Source organism: Macaca thibetana, chromosome 19, assembly GCF_024542745.1.
Source record: "Macaca thibetana thibetana isolate TM-01 chromosome 19, ASM2454274v1, whole genome shotgun sequence".
Classification (NCBI taxonomy): domain Eukaryota; kingdom Metazoa; phylum Chordata; class Mammalia; order Primates; family Cercopithecidae; genus Macaca; species Macaca thibetana.
Window position 1 is genome coordinate 42,989,256 of NC_065596.1, and position 14,109 is coordinate 43,003,364.

At 52.2% G+C, this 14,109-nt stretch overlaps 2 protein-coding genes across 9 annotated transcripts in view; both read right to left on the minus strand.

Moving 5' to 3' along the window:
* CAPN12 (calpain 12) overlaps positions 1 to 9,259 on the minus strand; it is a 34,860-nt gene extending 25,601 nt beyond the window's left edge. For 4 of the 8 annotated variants that reach the window (XM_050768965.1, XM_050768966.1, XM_050768961.1 and 1 more), the window contains exon 1: positions 1,300 to 2,227. The gene's annotated coding sequence lies outside the window, so the exon portion shown is untranslated. Of the gene's footprint in view, positions 1 to 1,299; positions 2,228 to 8,600 lie in introns of those variants that run through there. The other 4 variants (XM_050768963.1, XM_050768964.1, XM_050768968.1 and 1 more) reach the window with 4 other exon arrangements.
* A 478-nt stretch (positions 9,260 to 9,737) lies between these two features.
* On the minus strand, positions 9,738 to 12,059 carry LOC126942117 (galectin-7). The gene is made up of 4 exons (XM_050769352.1): positions 11,990 to 12,059; positions 11,521 to 11,609; positions 10,854 to 11,055; positions 9,738 to 9,912 (listed from the first exon to the last, which is right to left on the minus strand). Exons 1-4 carry the CDS (start codon positions 11,993 to 11,995, stop codon positions 9,799 to 9,801), a joined length of 411 nt encoding a protein of 136 aa, XP_050625309.1. The 5' UTR covers positions 11,996 to 12,059; the 3' UTR covers positions 9,738 to 9,798.
* Between the last annotated feature and the right edge of the window lie 2,050 nt (positions 12,060 to 14,109).

Here is a 14,109-nt window from a genome sequence, read left to right on the forward strand (position 1 = left end):
GGTGGCTCGCCTATAATCCCAGCATATTAGGAGACTGAGGCAGGTGGACCACCTGAGATCTGGAGTTTGAGACCAGCTCGGCCAACATGGCAAAACCCCATCTCTACTGAAAATACAAAAATTAGCCAGGTGTGGTGGCACCTGCCTGTAGTCCCAGCTACTCGGGAGGCTGAGGCAGGAGAGTTACTTGAACCCGGGAGGTGGAGGTTGCAGTGAGTCAAGATCGAGCCACTGCACTCCAGCCTGGGTGACAGAGTGAGACTCTTGTCTCAAAAAAAGAAAAGAAAAGATCAACAAAATTGGGCTGTGTGCAGTGGCTCACACCTGTAATCCCAGCACTTTGGGAGGCCGAGGCGGGTGGATCACCTGAGGTCAGGAGTTAGAGACCAGTCTGGCCAACATGGTGAAACCCCATCTCTATTAAAAATATAAAAATTAGCTGGGCATGGTGGTACATACCTGTAATCCCAGCTACTCAGGAGGCTGAGGCAGGAGAATCTCTTGAACCCAGAGGTGGAGGTTGCTGTGAGCCAAGATCGTGCCACTGCACTCTAGCCTTTGGCGACAGAGTGAGACTCTGTCTCAATAAAAAAAAAAAAAGGGCCGGGCATGGTGGCTCACGCCTGTAATCCCAGCACTTCGAGAGGCCAAGACGGGCAGATCCCGAGGTCACGAGATTGGGACCACCCTGGCAAACACAGTGAACCTCCGTCTCTGCTAAAAATATAAAAATTAGCCGGGCGTGGTGGCGGGTGCCTGTAGTCCCAGCTACTCGGGAGGCTGAGGTAGGAGAATTGCTTGAACCCAGGAGGCGGAGCTTGCAGTGAGCCAAGATTGCGCCACTGCACTCCAGCCTGGGGGACAGAGCGAGACTCTGTCTCAAAAAGAAAAAAAAAGATCAACAAAACTAGTACACTGGTTTTTGATGAAATCAGTTAGCTCATTGAAAAGTTCAACAAAAGAGTAAGAAAAATAAAAAAGACAGAAGCTGTCAATTACCAAAATCAAGAATGAAGGAGGGAAAAACATTAATATGGTACACAAATTTTTAAAAATCATAGGGGAATATTATGAACAGATTTAGGTCAACTAATTAGGCAATTTAGATGAAATGAACAAATCCCTAGAGAGACACAAATTACCAAAACTGACTTAAAAACAAAATAGAAACACAGATAAAATTTTTGTATAATTATCCACTGAAATGTATTGAAAAATGAAAATGACATAGAATAAAAAAAACAATTTTGAGAAAGGAGAACAAAGTTGCAACACATATAACGTGACTTTAAGACTCACTATTTGGCCGGGCGCGGTGGCTCACGCCTGTAATCCCAGCACTTTGGGAGGCCGAGATGGGCGGATGATGAGGTCAGGAGATCAAGACCATCCTGGCTAACAAGGTGAAACCCCGTCTCTACTAAAAGTACAAAAAAAAAAATAGCCGGGCGTAGTGGCAGGTGCCTGTAGTCCCAGCTACTTGGGAGGCTGAGGCAGGAGAATGGCATGAACCCGGGAGGCGGAGCTTGCAGTGAGCCGAGATGCACTCCAGCCAGGGCGACTGAGCAAGACTCCGTCAAAAAAAAAAAAAAAAAAAAGAAGAGAAGAAGAAGAAGACTCACTATTCACTTTGGGAGGCCAAGGTGGGTGGATGGCTTGAGCCCAGGAATTCCAGACCAGCCTGGGCAACGTGGTGAGACCGTGTCTCTCCAAAAAGTACAGACATTAGCTGGGCGTGGTGGCATGTGCCTGTAGTCCCAGCTACTTAGGAGGGTGAGCCCAGGAGGCTGAGACTGCAGTGAGCTGTGATTGCACCACTGCGCTCCAGCTTGGGAAACAGAGTGAGAACCTGTCTCAAAAAAAGAAAAAAGAGGCCGGACGCAGTGGCTCTTGCCTATAATGCCAGCACTTTGGGAGGCTGAGGTGGGCAGATTACCTGAGGTCAGGAGCTCAAGACCAGCCTGACCAACATGGTGAAACCCCATCTCTGCTAAAAATACAAAAAGTAGCAGGGCGTGGTGGTGGGCACCTGTAATCCCAGCTACTCGGGAGGCTGAGGCAGGAGAATTGCTTGAACTCAGGAGGCGGAGGTTGCCATGAGCCGTGATCGTGCCACTGCACTCCAGCCTGGGTGAGAGAGAGAGACTCCGTCTTAAAAAAAAAAAAAAAAAAGAGAGAGAGAGAGAGAGAAAGACCCACTATAAAGCTACAGTAATCAGGAATACGCTATCAAGATAAGGATAGATACATAAAATAAGGAATCAGAAGAATGATTAACTGCAGATTTAAAACAACAAAAATGGTCAATTAATTTTTAACAAAACTGCCAATATAAATCAATGAGGAGAAAAGATAAGTCACTTCAACAAATGGGGTGAAATAACTGGACATCTATAGAGTGAGAAAAGAACCTTGATCCTTAACTTGTACCACACACCAAAATTAACTAAAAATAACTAAAAATTAACTAGAAACAATGTATTAACTAATGAGACAAAAATTAACTAAAGTTAGGCCGGGTGAGGTGACTCACTCCTGTAATCCCAGCACTTTGGGAGGCCGAGGTGGGTGGATCACCTGAGGTCAGGAGTTCAAGAACAGCTTGGCCAACGTGGTGAAACCCTGTCTCTACTAAAAATACAAAAATTAGCCGGGCGTGGTGGCGGGCGCCTGTAGTCCCAGATACTTAGGGGGCTGAGGCAGGAGAATCGCTTGAACCCGGGAGGTGGAGGTTGCAGTGAGCCAAGATCGTGCCACTGCACTCCAGCCTACGTGACAAGAGTGAAATTCCATCTCAAAATAAATAAATAAATAAAGTTAAAAAACTAAACTTAAATGCTAAAACTATAAACTTTCCATAATAAAACATAAAAAGAAATCTTTGTGATAAATGTTTCTCATGAAGCTTTCTTAAGCAAAGATTTAAGTAGGTCACAAAAGCACACAACATAACAGAAAAAATAACTGATAAAATGAATGTCATCCCAATTAGACGTTTTTCTTTTTTTTTTTTTTTGAGACGCAGTCTTGCTCAGTCACCCAGGCTGGAGTGCGGTGGCCCGATCTCGGCTCACTGCAAGCTCCGCCTCCGGGGTTCATGCCATTCTCCTGCCTCAGCCTCCCGAGTAGCTAGGACTACAGGCGCCCGCCACTATGCCCGGCTAATTTTTTTGTATTTTTAGTAGAGACGGGGTTTCACAGTGTTAGCCAGGATGGTCTCAATCTCCTGACCTTGTGATCCGCCCATCTCGGCCTCCCAAAGTGCTGGGATTACAGGCGTGAGCCACCGGGCCGGCCTGAAGTCTCTTATAAAGGTAAGCATATTGGGCGGGGCAAAGTGACTCGTGCCTGTAATCACACCATCTTGAGAGGCTGAGGTAGGAGGACTGCTTGAGCCCAGGAGTTTGAGACCAACCTGGAGAATACAGTGAGACCCTGCCCCTAAAAAAAAAATTTTAAAATTAGGCTGGGCCGGGCGCGGTGGCTCACGCCTGTAATCCCAGCACTTTGGGAGGCCGAGACGGGCGGATCACGAGGTCAGGAGATCGAGACCATCCTGGCCAACACGGTGAAACCCCGTCTCTACTAAAAAAATACAAAAAACTAGCCGGGCGAGGTGGCGGGCGCCTATAGTCCCAGCTACTCGGGAGGCTGAGGCAGGAGAATGGCGTGAACCCGGGAGGCGGAGCTTGCAGTGAGCTGAGATCCGGCCACCGCACTCCAGCCTGGGTGACAGAGCGAGACTCCGTCTCAAAAAAAAAAAAAAAAAAAAAAAAAAAAAAAAATTAGGCTGGGCGTGGTAGCTCATGCCTGTAATCCCAGCACTTTGGGAGGCTGAGGCAGGTGGATAACCTGAGCTCAGAAATTCAAGACCAGCCTGGCCAATATGGTGAAACCCTGCCTCTACTAAAAACACAAAAATTAACCAGGCATAGGCTGGGCGCGGTGGCTCACGCCTATAATCCCAGCACTTTGGGAGGCGGAGGCAGGTGGATCACTAGGTCAGGAGATCGAGACCATCTTGGCTAACATGGTGAAACCCCGTCTCTACTAAAAATACAAAAATTAGCCGGGTGTGGTGGCGCGCACCTGTAATTCCAGCTACTCAGGAGGCTGAGACAGGAGAATCGCTTGAACCAGGGAGTCAGAGGTTGTTGCAGTGACCCGAGATCGTGCCACTGTACTCCAGCCTGGTGACAGAGCAAGACTCCGTCTCAAAAAAATAAATAAATAAAAAATAATTAGTTAATTAAATTAAACTTAGCTAGGCATAGTGGCACACACCCATAGTCCCAGCTACTCTAGAGGCTGAGGCAGGAGGATTGCTTGAGCCAAGTTAAAGGCTGCAGTGAGCTATGGTGGTGCCACTGCATTCCAGCCTCAGTGACAGAGAGAGACCCTGGCTCAAATAATAATAATAAATAAATAAATAAATAAACTTAAACGTACACTTATATGACACAGGTATACTCCTGGGTATTGACCCAAAAGAAATAAAAACATCAAAGACTTGTCTTTTTTTTTTTTTTTTTTTTGAGACAGAGTCTTGCTCTGTCACCCAGGCTGGAGTGCAGTGGCCAGATCTCGGCTCACTGCAAGCTCCGCCTCCCGGGTTCACGCCATTCTCCTGCCTCAGCCTCCCGAGTAGCTGGGACTACAGGCGGCCCCCACCTCGCCCGGCTAGTTTTTTGTATTTTTTAGTGGAGACGGGGTTTCACTGTGTTAGCTAGGATGGTCTCGATCTCCTGACCTCGTGATCCGCCCGTCTCGGCCTCCCAAAGTGCTGGGATTACAAGCTTGAGCCACCGCACCTGGCCAAAACATCGAAGACTTTTCATACAATCTTTATTCATAATCAACCACACTGCCAACAACTCGCGTGTCCATCAACACGTGAACAGATCAGCAAACTCAGGTTCACACAGTGGATTACAACCCAAAGAAATGAACTACATGAAGAAAACACATGAATGAACCTAAAACATTATGTATGCTAAGCAGAAGTAGCCAGACTTTTACAAAAAGAGTACTATACTTTTCTACCCAAATTTATCTACTTATTTATTTATTTATTTAGAGACAGAGTCTTGCTCTGTCCCCCAGGCTGGAGTGCAGTGCCATGATCTCGACTCCCTGCAACCTCTGCCTCCCAAGTTCAAGCGAGTCTCCTGCCTCAGCCTCCCAAGTAGCTGGGACTAGAGGCATGCACCACCATGCCCAAATAATTTTTGTATTTTCAGTAGAGACAGGTTTTCACCATGTTGGCCAGGCTGGTCTTGAACTCCTGACCTCAGGTGATCCACGCACCTCAGCCTCCCAAAGTACTGGAATTACAGGTGAGGGCCACCGCGCCCAGCCTCCACCAAGTTTTAGAGCAGGGAAAAAGTAATTTAAGAAGCTTGAGAGCGGATGAGTGGTCACCACCCAGGCACCAGGGGTGTGGCTGGGAGGGGTGAGGAAATCTCACAATTAGACTGTACCTTGATCATGGTGGCCACACAATGGATGTCTTTGTCTAAATTCACAGAAATGTACACTTTTTAAAAATTTTTGTATTTATTTTTTTGAGATGGAGTCTCGCTCTGTTGCCCAGGCTGGAGTGCAGTAGCACCATCTCGGGTCACTGCAACCTCTGCCTCCCAGGTTCAAGCGATCCTCCTGCCTCAGTCCTGTAGTAGCTGGGATTACAGGTGTGCGCCACCACGCCCAGCTAATTTTTGTATTTTTAGTAGACACAGGGTTTCACCATGTTGGCCAGGCTGGTCTCAAACTCCTGACCTCAGGTGATCCACTTGCCTCGGCCTTCCAAAGGGCTGGGTTTATAGGCGTGAGCCACCCTTTTAAAACTGTACAGTTTAAAAGGAAGAATTATTTTACTGTGTGTAAATGACATATTAATGAAGTTGATATTAAAAACACCAAGGTTGACGGGCGCCTGTAGTTCCAGCTACTTGGGACACTGAGGCAGGAGAATGGCGTGAACCCAGGAGGCAGAGCTTGCAGTGAGCCGAGACTGTGCCACTGAACTCCAGCCTGGGCAACAGAGCGAGACTCTGTCTCAAAAAAACAACAAAAACAAAAACAAAAAAACAAAAACCACCACCAAGGCTAGGTGAGGTGGCTCACGCCTGTGTTCCTAGCACTTTGGGAGGCTGAGGCAGGAGGACTGCTTGAGTCTAGGAGTTCCTACTGTGTGTAGCCACTGTGCCAACCCTTCCTTGAGTTCCCAATTGGGAAAATTCCCAGTGAGGAATTTGATGCCCCCAAAGGTTGAGTGACCCTGTCCCTACAAAAAAATTTTAAAAATTAGCCAGGAATGGTGGTGCGTGCCTGCAGTCCCAGCTCCATTGGAGGCTGAGTCAGGAGGATTGCTTGAGCCTTGAAAGTCGAGGCTTCAGTGAGCTGGGATCATGCCACTGCACTCCAGCCTGGGTGTGATAGAGCAAGATGTTGTCTTTGAAAAATATACGGTGGCTCAAGCCTGTAATCTCAGCACTTTGGGAGGCCGAGACGGGTGGATCACGAGGTCAGGAGATCGAGACCATCCTGGCTAACACGGTGAAACCCTGTCTCTACTAAAAAAAATACAAAAAACTAGCCGGGCGAGGTGGCGGGCGCCTGTAGTCCCAGCTACTCGGGAGGCTGAGGCAGGAGAATGGCGTGAACCCGGGAGGCGGAGCTTGCAGTGAGCTGAGATCCGGCCACTGCACTCCAGCCTGGGCGACAGAGCAAGACTCCGTCTCAAAAAAAAAAAAAAGAAAAAAAAGAAAAAGAAAAATATATAAAAAGTGGCTGGCTGCAGTGGCTCACAACTGTAATCCCTGCACTTTGGGAGGCTGAGGTGGGTGGATCACCTGAGGTCAGGAGTTCAAGACCAGCCTGACCAACATGGTGAAACCCTGTTTCTACTAAAAATACAAAAATTAGCCAGGCATGGTGCACAGAAATGTAATCCCAACTACTCGGGAGGATGAGACAGGAGAATCGCTTGAACCCGGGAAGTGGAGGTTGCAGTGAGCCAAGATTGCGCCCCTGCATTCTAGCCTGGGTGATACAGCAAGACTCTCTCAAAAACAAACAAACAAAAAAAGGCCGGTGCAGTGGCTCACGTCTGTAATCCCAGCACTTTGGGAGGCCAAGGTGGGTGGATCACGGAGTCAAGAGATGGAGACCATCCTGGCTAACATGGTGAAACCCCATCTCTACTAAAAATACAAAAAATTAGCCAGGTGCGGTGGTGGGTGCCTATATTCCCAGCTACTGAGGAGGCTGAGGCAGGAGAATGGAGTGAACCCGGGAGGCGGAGCTTGCAGTGCGCGGAGATAGTATCACTGCACTCCAGCCTGGGCGACAGAGCAAGGCTCCATCTCAAAAAAAAAAAAAAAAAGAGAGAGAGAGATACACACACACACACACACACACACACACACACACACACACACACACACACACATAAGTATAAAGTAATAAATGAAAGCAAACCAAATGTAATTTCTAGAGGCTAAGACCCTAAGGAGAGGAATCACATTCACTTGGGTCCACCATCTACCTGATGTGCGTGCGACCTTGAACCAAGTCACTCAACTTTCGTTGCCATCAAATTCCTCATTGGGAAACCATGCATAGAGGATCTCCTTCAGAAGGTTGTATGGGGGATTGAAGGAATGGTTAGCGCAGTGGCTCCACACAAAAGGAACTCAGGGAATGTTGCTGGGACTCACGTTCCTAAGCCATGAACACGGTACAGTGGGTGGAGGGTGCTACCATTTATGCAAGGAGGGGAAGAAACTACCCGTGCATATGAGCAGAGGTCCACAGGGGATTTTCTGAAAGATACACATGAAATGAAGACCAGGGAAACAGCAGTATTCTGCCAGTAAAGAGGATAGATGTATGTGTACATATATGTGCATATACATATATACGCGTTTATAAATGACAAACATACAAAAAAAAGTATAAATCTCCGTTTGTTATATATTTAAATTTTCTGTAGTGATCGGGCTGTTGCTATATTATCAAGGCTGGTCTCATACACCTGGCCTCAAGCGAGGCTCTGACATCAGCCTTCCAAAATGCTGGGATTACAGGCCTGAGGCATCGCGCCCAGCTCCAAATCTTCATTTTCGGCAAACCATTTGAGAATAAGTCGCAAACATGCGGCACCTCCAAATATCTAACTATGTTTTCCACAAACAGGGACAGGTTCCCACATGTACACTGTCGGGCACGGTGAAAATCGGTACATTAACACGGCTGGATCGCTACCATCTAATCCGAAGACCCAACCACATTCACCACTTGTGCCAATAATATGTTCATTTCACTGTATGTTTTGAAATATGTACCACACGCATATGTTATCTTTACGGAAAAAAAAAAATAGTATTTTGAAACCACTCGTCACAGCCAAATGAAATAAGAGCGAACTCATTCATGCAGGAGCCCCGGAGGACTAGGAGAACCCGGCCTCTTCCAGGCCTCCTCACCTGAGCGGGGCTCCCTCCTGACCGCCGCCCACCCACTCCAGGGCCGAACGCGGGAAGGGACCGCCCAGCCCGAGGGTCGCAGGGGCAGAAAACCCCGGGTCCTGAACGCACCTGGGCCCTGCAGCGAACCTGGCGTCCCCACCCGACTCCAGAATCAGATTCAGGCCAGGCCAGGAACCACACCAGCTTCCTGCGTCCGCCTCGGTCCAGGATGCAATGCCGGCGGCGACCGCCAAGGAGTCGGAGGCTCAAAGGCGGGGAACGAGGCCCAAGTCCCGGCGCGCTCATCAAGGCGTGGCTCCGGATGAAGGTTCCGGAACAGCCGGCCCCGAGCACCCACGTGCAGCTTCTGATTGCAGCCCTGGGCTGGCTTCACTGTCCGCACCTGAGACCCGCGGCCGCTGCAGGGTGCTTCGCCGAGGGTGCGGGCTCGGGGCGCACAGTGCGCCCAGCCTCTCCCCCTCCTCGCCATTAAGGGGAGCCCCAGCGACGCCCTGAACCCTGAAAGTCAAACTGGGCCCAGGGCTGCACTTGGCATCTGCTTCCCCGTCTGTCACAGTAACCAGGGCTAGGGCCGGGGTCGGGACCGTAGGGGAGAGTGGAGGGCGCGCGGGAATGGGGCTCGCTGCGCCACGGAAACCCCGCGCTGCCCTTCGAGACCTCCCCCGCTGCTCCGCAGAGCCAGGGCCGCTGCCTTCGCGTCTGTCCCGAGGGTGCGCAGTCGGGTACTCACAGCGGGAGCCGTGAGACGCAGGTCGGGCTTCCCAGCCCCACCCAGGACGTCTCTGCGGGCGGGAGGCCAGGAGAAAAGAGGGTGAGAGAGATGAGCTGCAGGGGGATACGGGACCCAGGGACATTATAACACGCTTTCCACGCGTAGGATTGGGGCCCACGAATGACCAGAAAGGTGGGACTCATTCGCCCCCTTTGCAGATGGACCCATGTTGGCGCCCCTTAGATCTGCAGTGGGGGCACCAGGACTGCGGTGAGCCTCTCCGCGCCCCAAACGCCAGCAGATCCGCCCGACCACATTTCGGCCTGGCTTGCTTTGCACAAATGCTGCGTCAGCACACGCCCCAGATCCACTCCTTCCCAGATCGCGACCCTCATGCCTTCGCAGAAAGTGTCCTAAACAGAGTCAGGTTCAAAGCCCGCCCCCGGCTCGGATTCGCTGTGTAACTCCGAGTCACTGCTCACACTTCTCTGGGCCTCAGTTTGCTCATCTCAGTGAATGGGACACAGACACAGTCGCGCTGCGGGCTAACGCTTTATTTTTCACCCAAGGCCCCGGGCCCGCCTGGGCTTCTGCTCAGAAGATCTTCACGGAGTCCAGCTGCACGTCCCCACCCACCTCCACCAGGCGCACGCGCGCCAGCGGCAGGCGGTGGCGGAAGTGGTGGTACTGGGCGTCCCCAACCACGGCCTGCAGGGAGGGTCGGTGGTGAGGATTCCGGAGGCCCATGCTGGGTGGCCCTGGGGAAAATCACTCATCCCCTCTGGGCCTCAGTTTCCCGACTGGGAAAATGGGGCTATTGTTCATTCTAACTCTTGCGTGAGAATCAAACGAGTTTACTGGGTGGCGCAGTAAAAAACGGCTTTTTTAGTCTTGGTAATGGATATTCTTATTTCCGAGAGCATTACCCGCTATTAAAGCGCAGAGGAGGGAGGTGAATTCGCGTAAGGTCTGGGTGGCGGAGGATCTGCCGCCACCTCCACCCCACAACCCTTTAGCTAGGACGAGTTCCTGGGCCCTGTCTCCAGCCCATTCTTCCCCATGCCTCAAATCCCGGAAGGGCCTCAGGAAGGAATGAACTGGGAGTAGGGTCTGGAATGGCGAGTCAGGGCCACGCCTTCCCGCTAGGACGCCCACCCCTTGGACACTGGGCTGGTGCTCGCCTCCTCCTGACCCTGCTGTCTCTCTGACCCAAGTGGGAGTTATTTATTTTTTTTTTTTTTTTTTTTTTTTTTTGAGACGGAGTCTCACGCTGTTGCCCAGTGGAGTGAGTGGCGCCATCTCGGCTCACTGCAAGCTCCGCCTCCCGGGTTCCCGCCATTTAGGCGAGAGAGCCCGGCTAATTTTTTGTATTTTTAGTAGAGACGGGGTTTCACTGTGGTCTCGATCTCCTGACTTGTGATCCGCCCGCCTCGGCCTCCCAAAGTGCTGGGATTACAGGCTTCTGCCCAAGTGGGAGTTATTTAGGCGAGAGAGAGGGTCGAACGACACCCTTCTCTGCCTTGGCCACGCCTTCCCTACCCCCCTCACCCCGCCCCAACCTCCCTGCCTTCCACCAATAGCCTGGCTTTGCCCAACACTGCTCCAGGGACCTAGGTCTTGGCGTCCACGCCCCTGTCTCAGAGACGCACCTTGAAGCCGTCGTCCGACGCGATGATGAGCACCTCGAAGGGCTGCCCGCGCTGGAAAGGAACGCCAGGCCCGCGCTCCTCGCGGCCCCAGGAGCCTTGCTCCTTGCTGTTGAAGACCACCTCTGACGTGTCCAGCCGGGGGTTGAAATGCAGGGCGGCATCGGAGTCCTGCTCCTCCCCGCACAGCAGGTTTACGTGGAACCTGGAAGTGGGGTTGGTGGCCGTCAGGGCTCAGAAACCACCCAGACCAAGAAATGTTGAGGGTGAGGAATACTGATGTCTACAATTCACTTTGAATGAATAAGTAAATGAAATGTTGGCTGGGTGCAGTGGCTCACCCTGTAATCCCCAGCACTCTGGGAGGTGGAGAAGGGAGGATCACTTGGGCCCAGAAGTTAAAGACCAGCCTGGGCAACATAGCAAGACCTCATCTTACCAAAAAAAAAAACCACAAACGAACAACCAAAAACTAAACCACCTAGACCAAAGTCTCGCCATTTGCATGGGGCAAATAAGTGAATACATCAGATTTGAGGTCAGAAATGGCCCCGGACTCGTAGCCTGGTGGATACAGATGGCCTAGGGCCCCTATTTCTAGATTGCAAAAATTGGGGGTCAGCTGAGCCTAGAGACCTGTACCCTTTACCCCTAGGGCCTGGGGTCTCACCTGCCGGCGTTGGGAGGAACCAAGCCACGAATTCTCAGCACCGTGCCAGGGCGGATGCCCTCGGGCAGCAAGGACTTGTGGGGAGCGTTCTGCAAGAGTGGAGTGCAGGGGCCACTGTGAGCCAGTGAGACTGAGGAGGGAGGCAGAAGGTGGGTCACCCCTCAGAGGAGTCGACCAGGACTGAGACTGGCAGAAATCAGTGGAAGAGAAAAGGGTGGCAGAGAGGCAGGAAAGAGACCAGAGACAGAGAAACAGATGGGGAGAGCGACCCAGAAAAACAGAAAAATCCTCAAAGAGGGAGCCAGAGGAAGCCACAAAGAGGTAGAGGGGACAATCAGGAAGGGCGGTCACCCAGAGGCCACAGCCCAGGCCCATCCGTGGCGCACCCACTGCCCACTTGCTCCTTTGAAAGAGGAGCCCCCAGCCCCCTCCCTACTCGGCCCCGCCCTGGGCCCTCTGGAGCACTCACGGACATGGCTGGGACAGGGTCAGGCAGCCGTGGTGCTGGGGACTGCTGGGGACCTTAAATAAAAGCAGGGCGGGGCTGGCCCTGATGACTCACCCCATCCCTTCCCACCCACCACCCACACCTGGCACAGACCCTGGCCCTGGGGCAAGCCTGGCGAAGCGGGAGTGGCACCTCTTCTTGGGGGCCCTGATCCCCTCCATCAACCAGGGCCCGGGTGCACTGCCCTTCTCCGAGGAGCTGATAATAAGAGGGACCGTTTAACAATAATAAACTCACAGCAGAGAAGGCTCCTCGTGCCACCGCCCCTCCAGCCCTGCCTTCCCACTGCCTGGCACGCAGGAGAGTCTCTCATGCTTATTTTATACACAGACATGTTGGGTCCTGAGAAGCCAAGCCCGGCGGGAACTCTAGACCTTTCTCTCCAGCTAAGAACCTCCTGACTGGACTGGAAATGTCTGCGCTGAAATCCCTGCTTCTATGTCTCTAAAGCAACAGCGGCCACAACCACAGCGATAGTGCCAGACAGGGCCACTGCACGGGGTCGAGGGGCGGCCTGGGTGGCTCAGTGCTGCATCCCTGGTCCTAGAGTGTGCCCGGTTCATGGGAAGTCCTCAGTCAGGAGGGGTGAAAGGAGGGGATCTACTAGGACTACGCTTGTCATTTCCTAGGTCCCTGGGCTGCCCAGGATATGCAGGAAATCACTGATTGGGACCCCATCATTCCAACAGGAGGCAGCATGGGTCGCCCCCATTGTACAGAGGAGGAGGCTGAGGCTGGGATGGGGAGGTGATTTTCCACAAGCCGCGCAGGACCCGCTGCGCCGACCTCTGCCTCTCCTCACCTCTGCTTGTGCCTCTCCTGTGGGTTCTGTCTCTGGGGCTGGCTGTCTCACTCTGTCCGTCTCTGCCTGTAACTGTGTCTACCGCGTATTCCTGTCCCACTTCTCTCCTTCAAGTCTCTCTTGTGCCTCCTTCCAAGACTGTTACCATCTTCCCACCAATTTTGCAGGTCAGGATGAGGCGGGTTTTAGGGTAGTGCGTGGCCTGGCACCCCATCACTACCCAGACCCAAAACAGAGCAAAGTGAGGACTCTCCCACCAGCCCCAATATAGCCTACTTGGGCCCAAGACTCTAGAAGAGAATCCAGGGTTGGGGAAGTAGACTGGGGGAGGCGTGGATGGGGGTGGGAGGGCCAGACTGAAATCTGTTTCCAAAAGGCAGGGATGGTGTGGGAGCTGAACAGAAACCACTCCTGGCTGGGCGTGGTGGCTCACGCCTATAATCCTAGCACTTTGGGAGGCCAAGATAGGTGGATTACTTGAGGTCAGGAGTTCAAGACCAGCCTGGCCAACATGGTGAAACCCCTTCTCTACAAAAAAAAAAACCAAACCAAAACAAAAAAATTGGCCGGGCATGTAGACGGACACCTGTAATCCCAGCTACCCAGGAAGGTGAGGCAGGAGAATTGCTCTAGCTGGGGAGGCAGAGGTTGCAGTGAGCCGAGACCACACCACTGCACTCCAGCCTGGGCAACAGAGCTAGACTTTGTCTCAAAAAATAAAAATAAACCACCCCTAGCAATGCAGCAGCCCTCCTGGACCTTTTCCACCTCCCACCCCGGCCCCTGCCCCAGCCAGCAGGCTGCTGAGAGGGCTGCGCACAGGCAGGCTGGCAGTGGAAAGTTTGGGTGGAGACACCAGACCCAGAACCATCCTCCACCCTCTGTGTCCCAGGCTCCCAGCCTCTCGCCCCTCCCCACACACTCCAAGGCACCAAGCTGGGGGACCAGTTCCTAGGGACATGAACTCAGAGAGGGAGGCTGGCAGCTGCATTTCAGTGGGGTCTGCAAGCACCCCCATTCTGCAGAGGGCAAAACTAAGGCTGGGCCGGGCACGGTGGCTTATGCCTGTAATCCGAGCACTTTGGGAGGCCGAGGTGGGCGGATCACGAGGTCAGGAGATCGAGACCATCCTGGGTTAACACGGTGAAACCCCGTCTCTAAAAATACAAAAAATTAGCCGGGCGTGGTGGCGGGCGCCTGTAGTCCCAGCTACTTGGGAGGCTGAGGCAGGAGAAAGGCGTGAACCCGGGAGGTGGAGCTTGCAGTGAGCTGAGATCAC

Excerpts from the sequence above, each read along its gene's own strand:
- LOC126942117 (XM_050769352.1), bottom strand. Across the intron at positions 11,056-11,520 it reads GTTCCTCCCAACGCCGGCAG|GTTCCACGTAAACCTGCTGT; the intron begins GTGAGACCCCAG and ends CCCCACTTCCAG. Across the intron at positions 9,913-10,853 it reads CGTCGGACGACGGCTTCAAG|GCCGTGGTTGGGGACGCCCA; the intron begins GTGCGTCTCTGA and ends CCCTCCCTGCAG.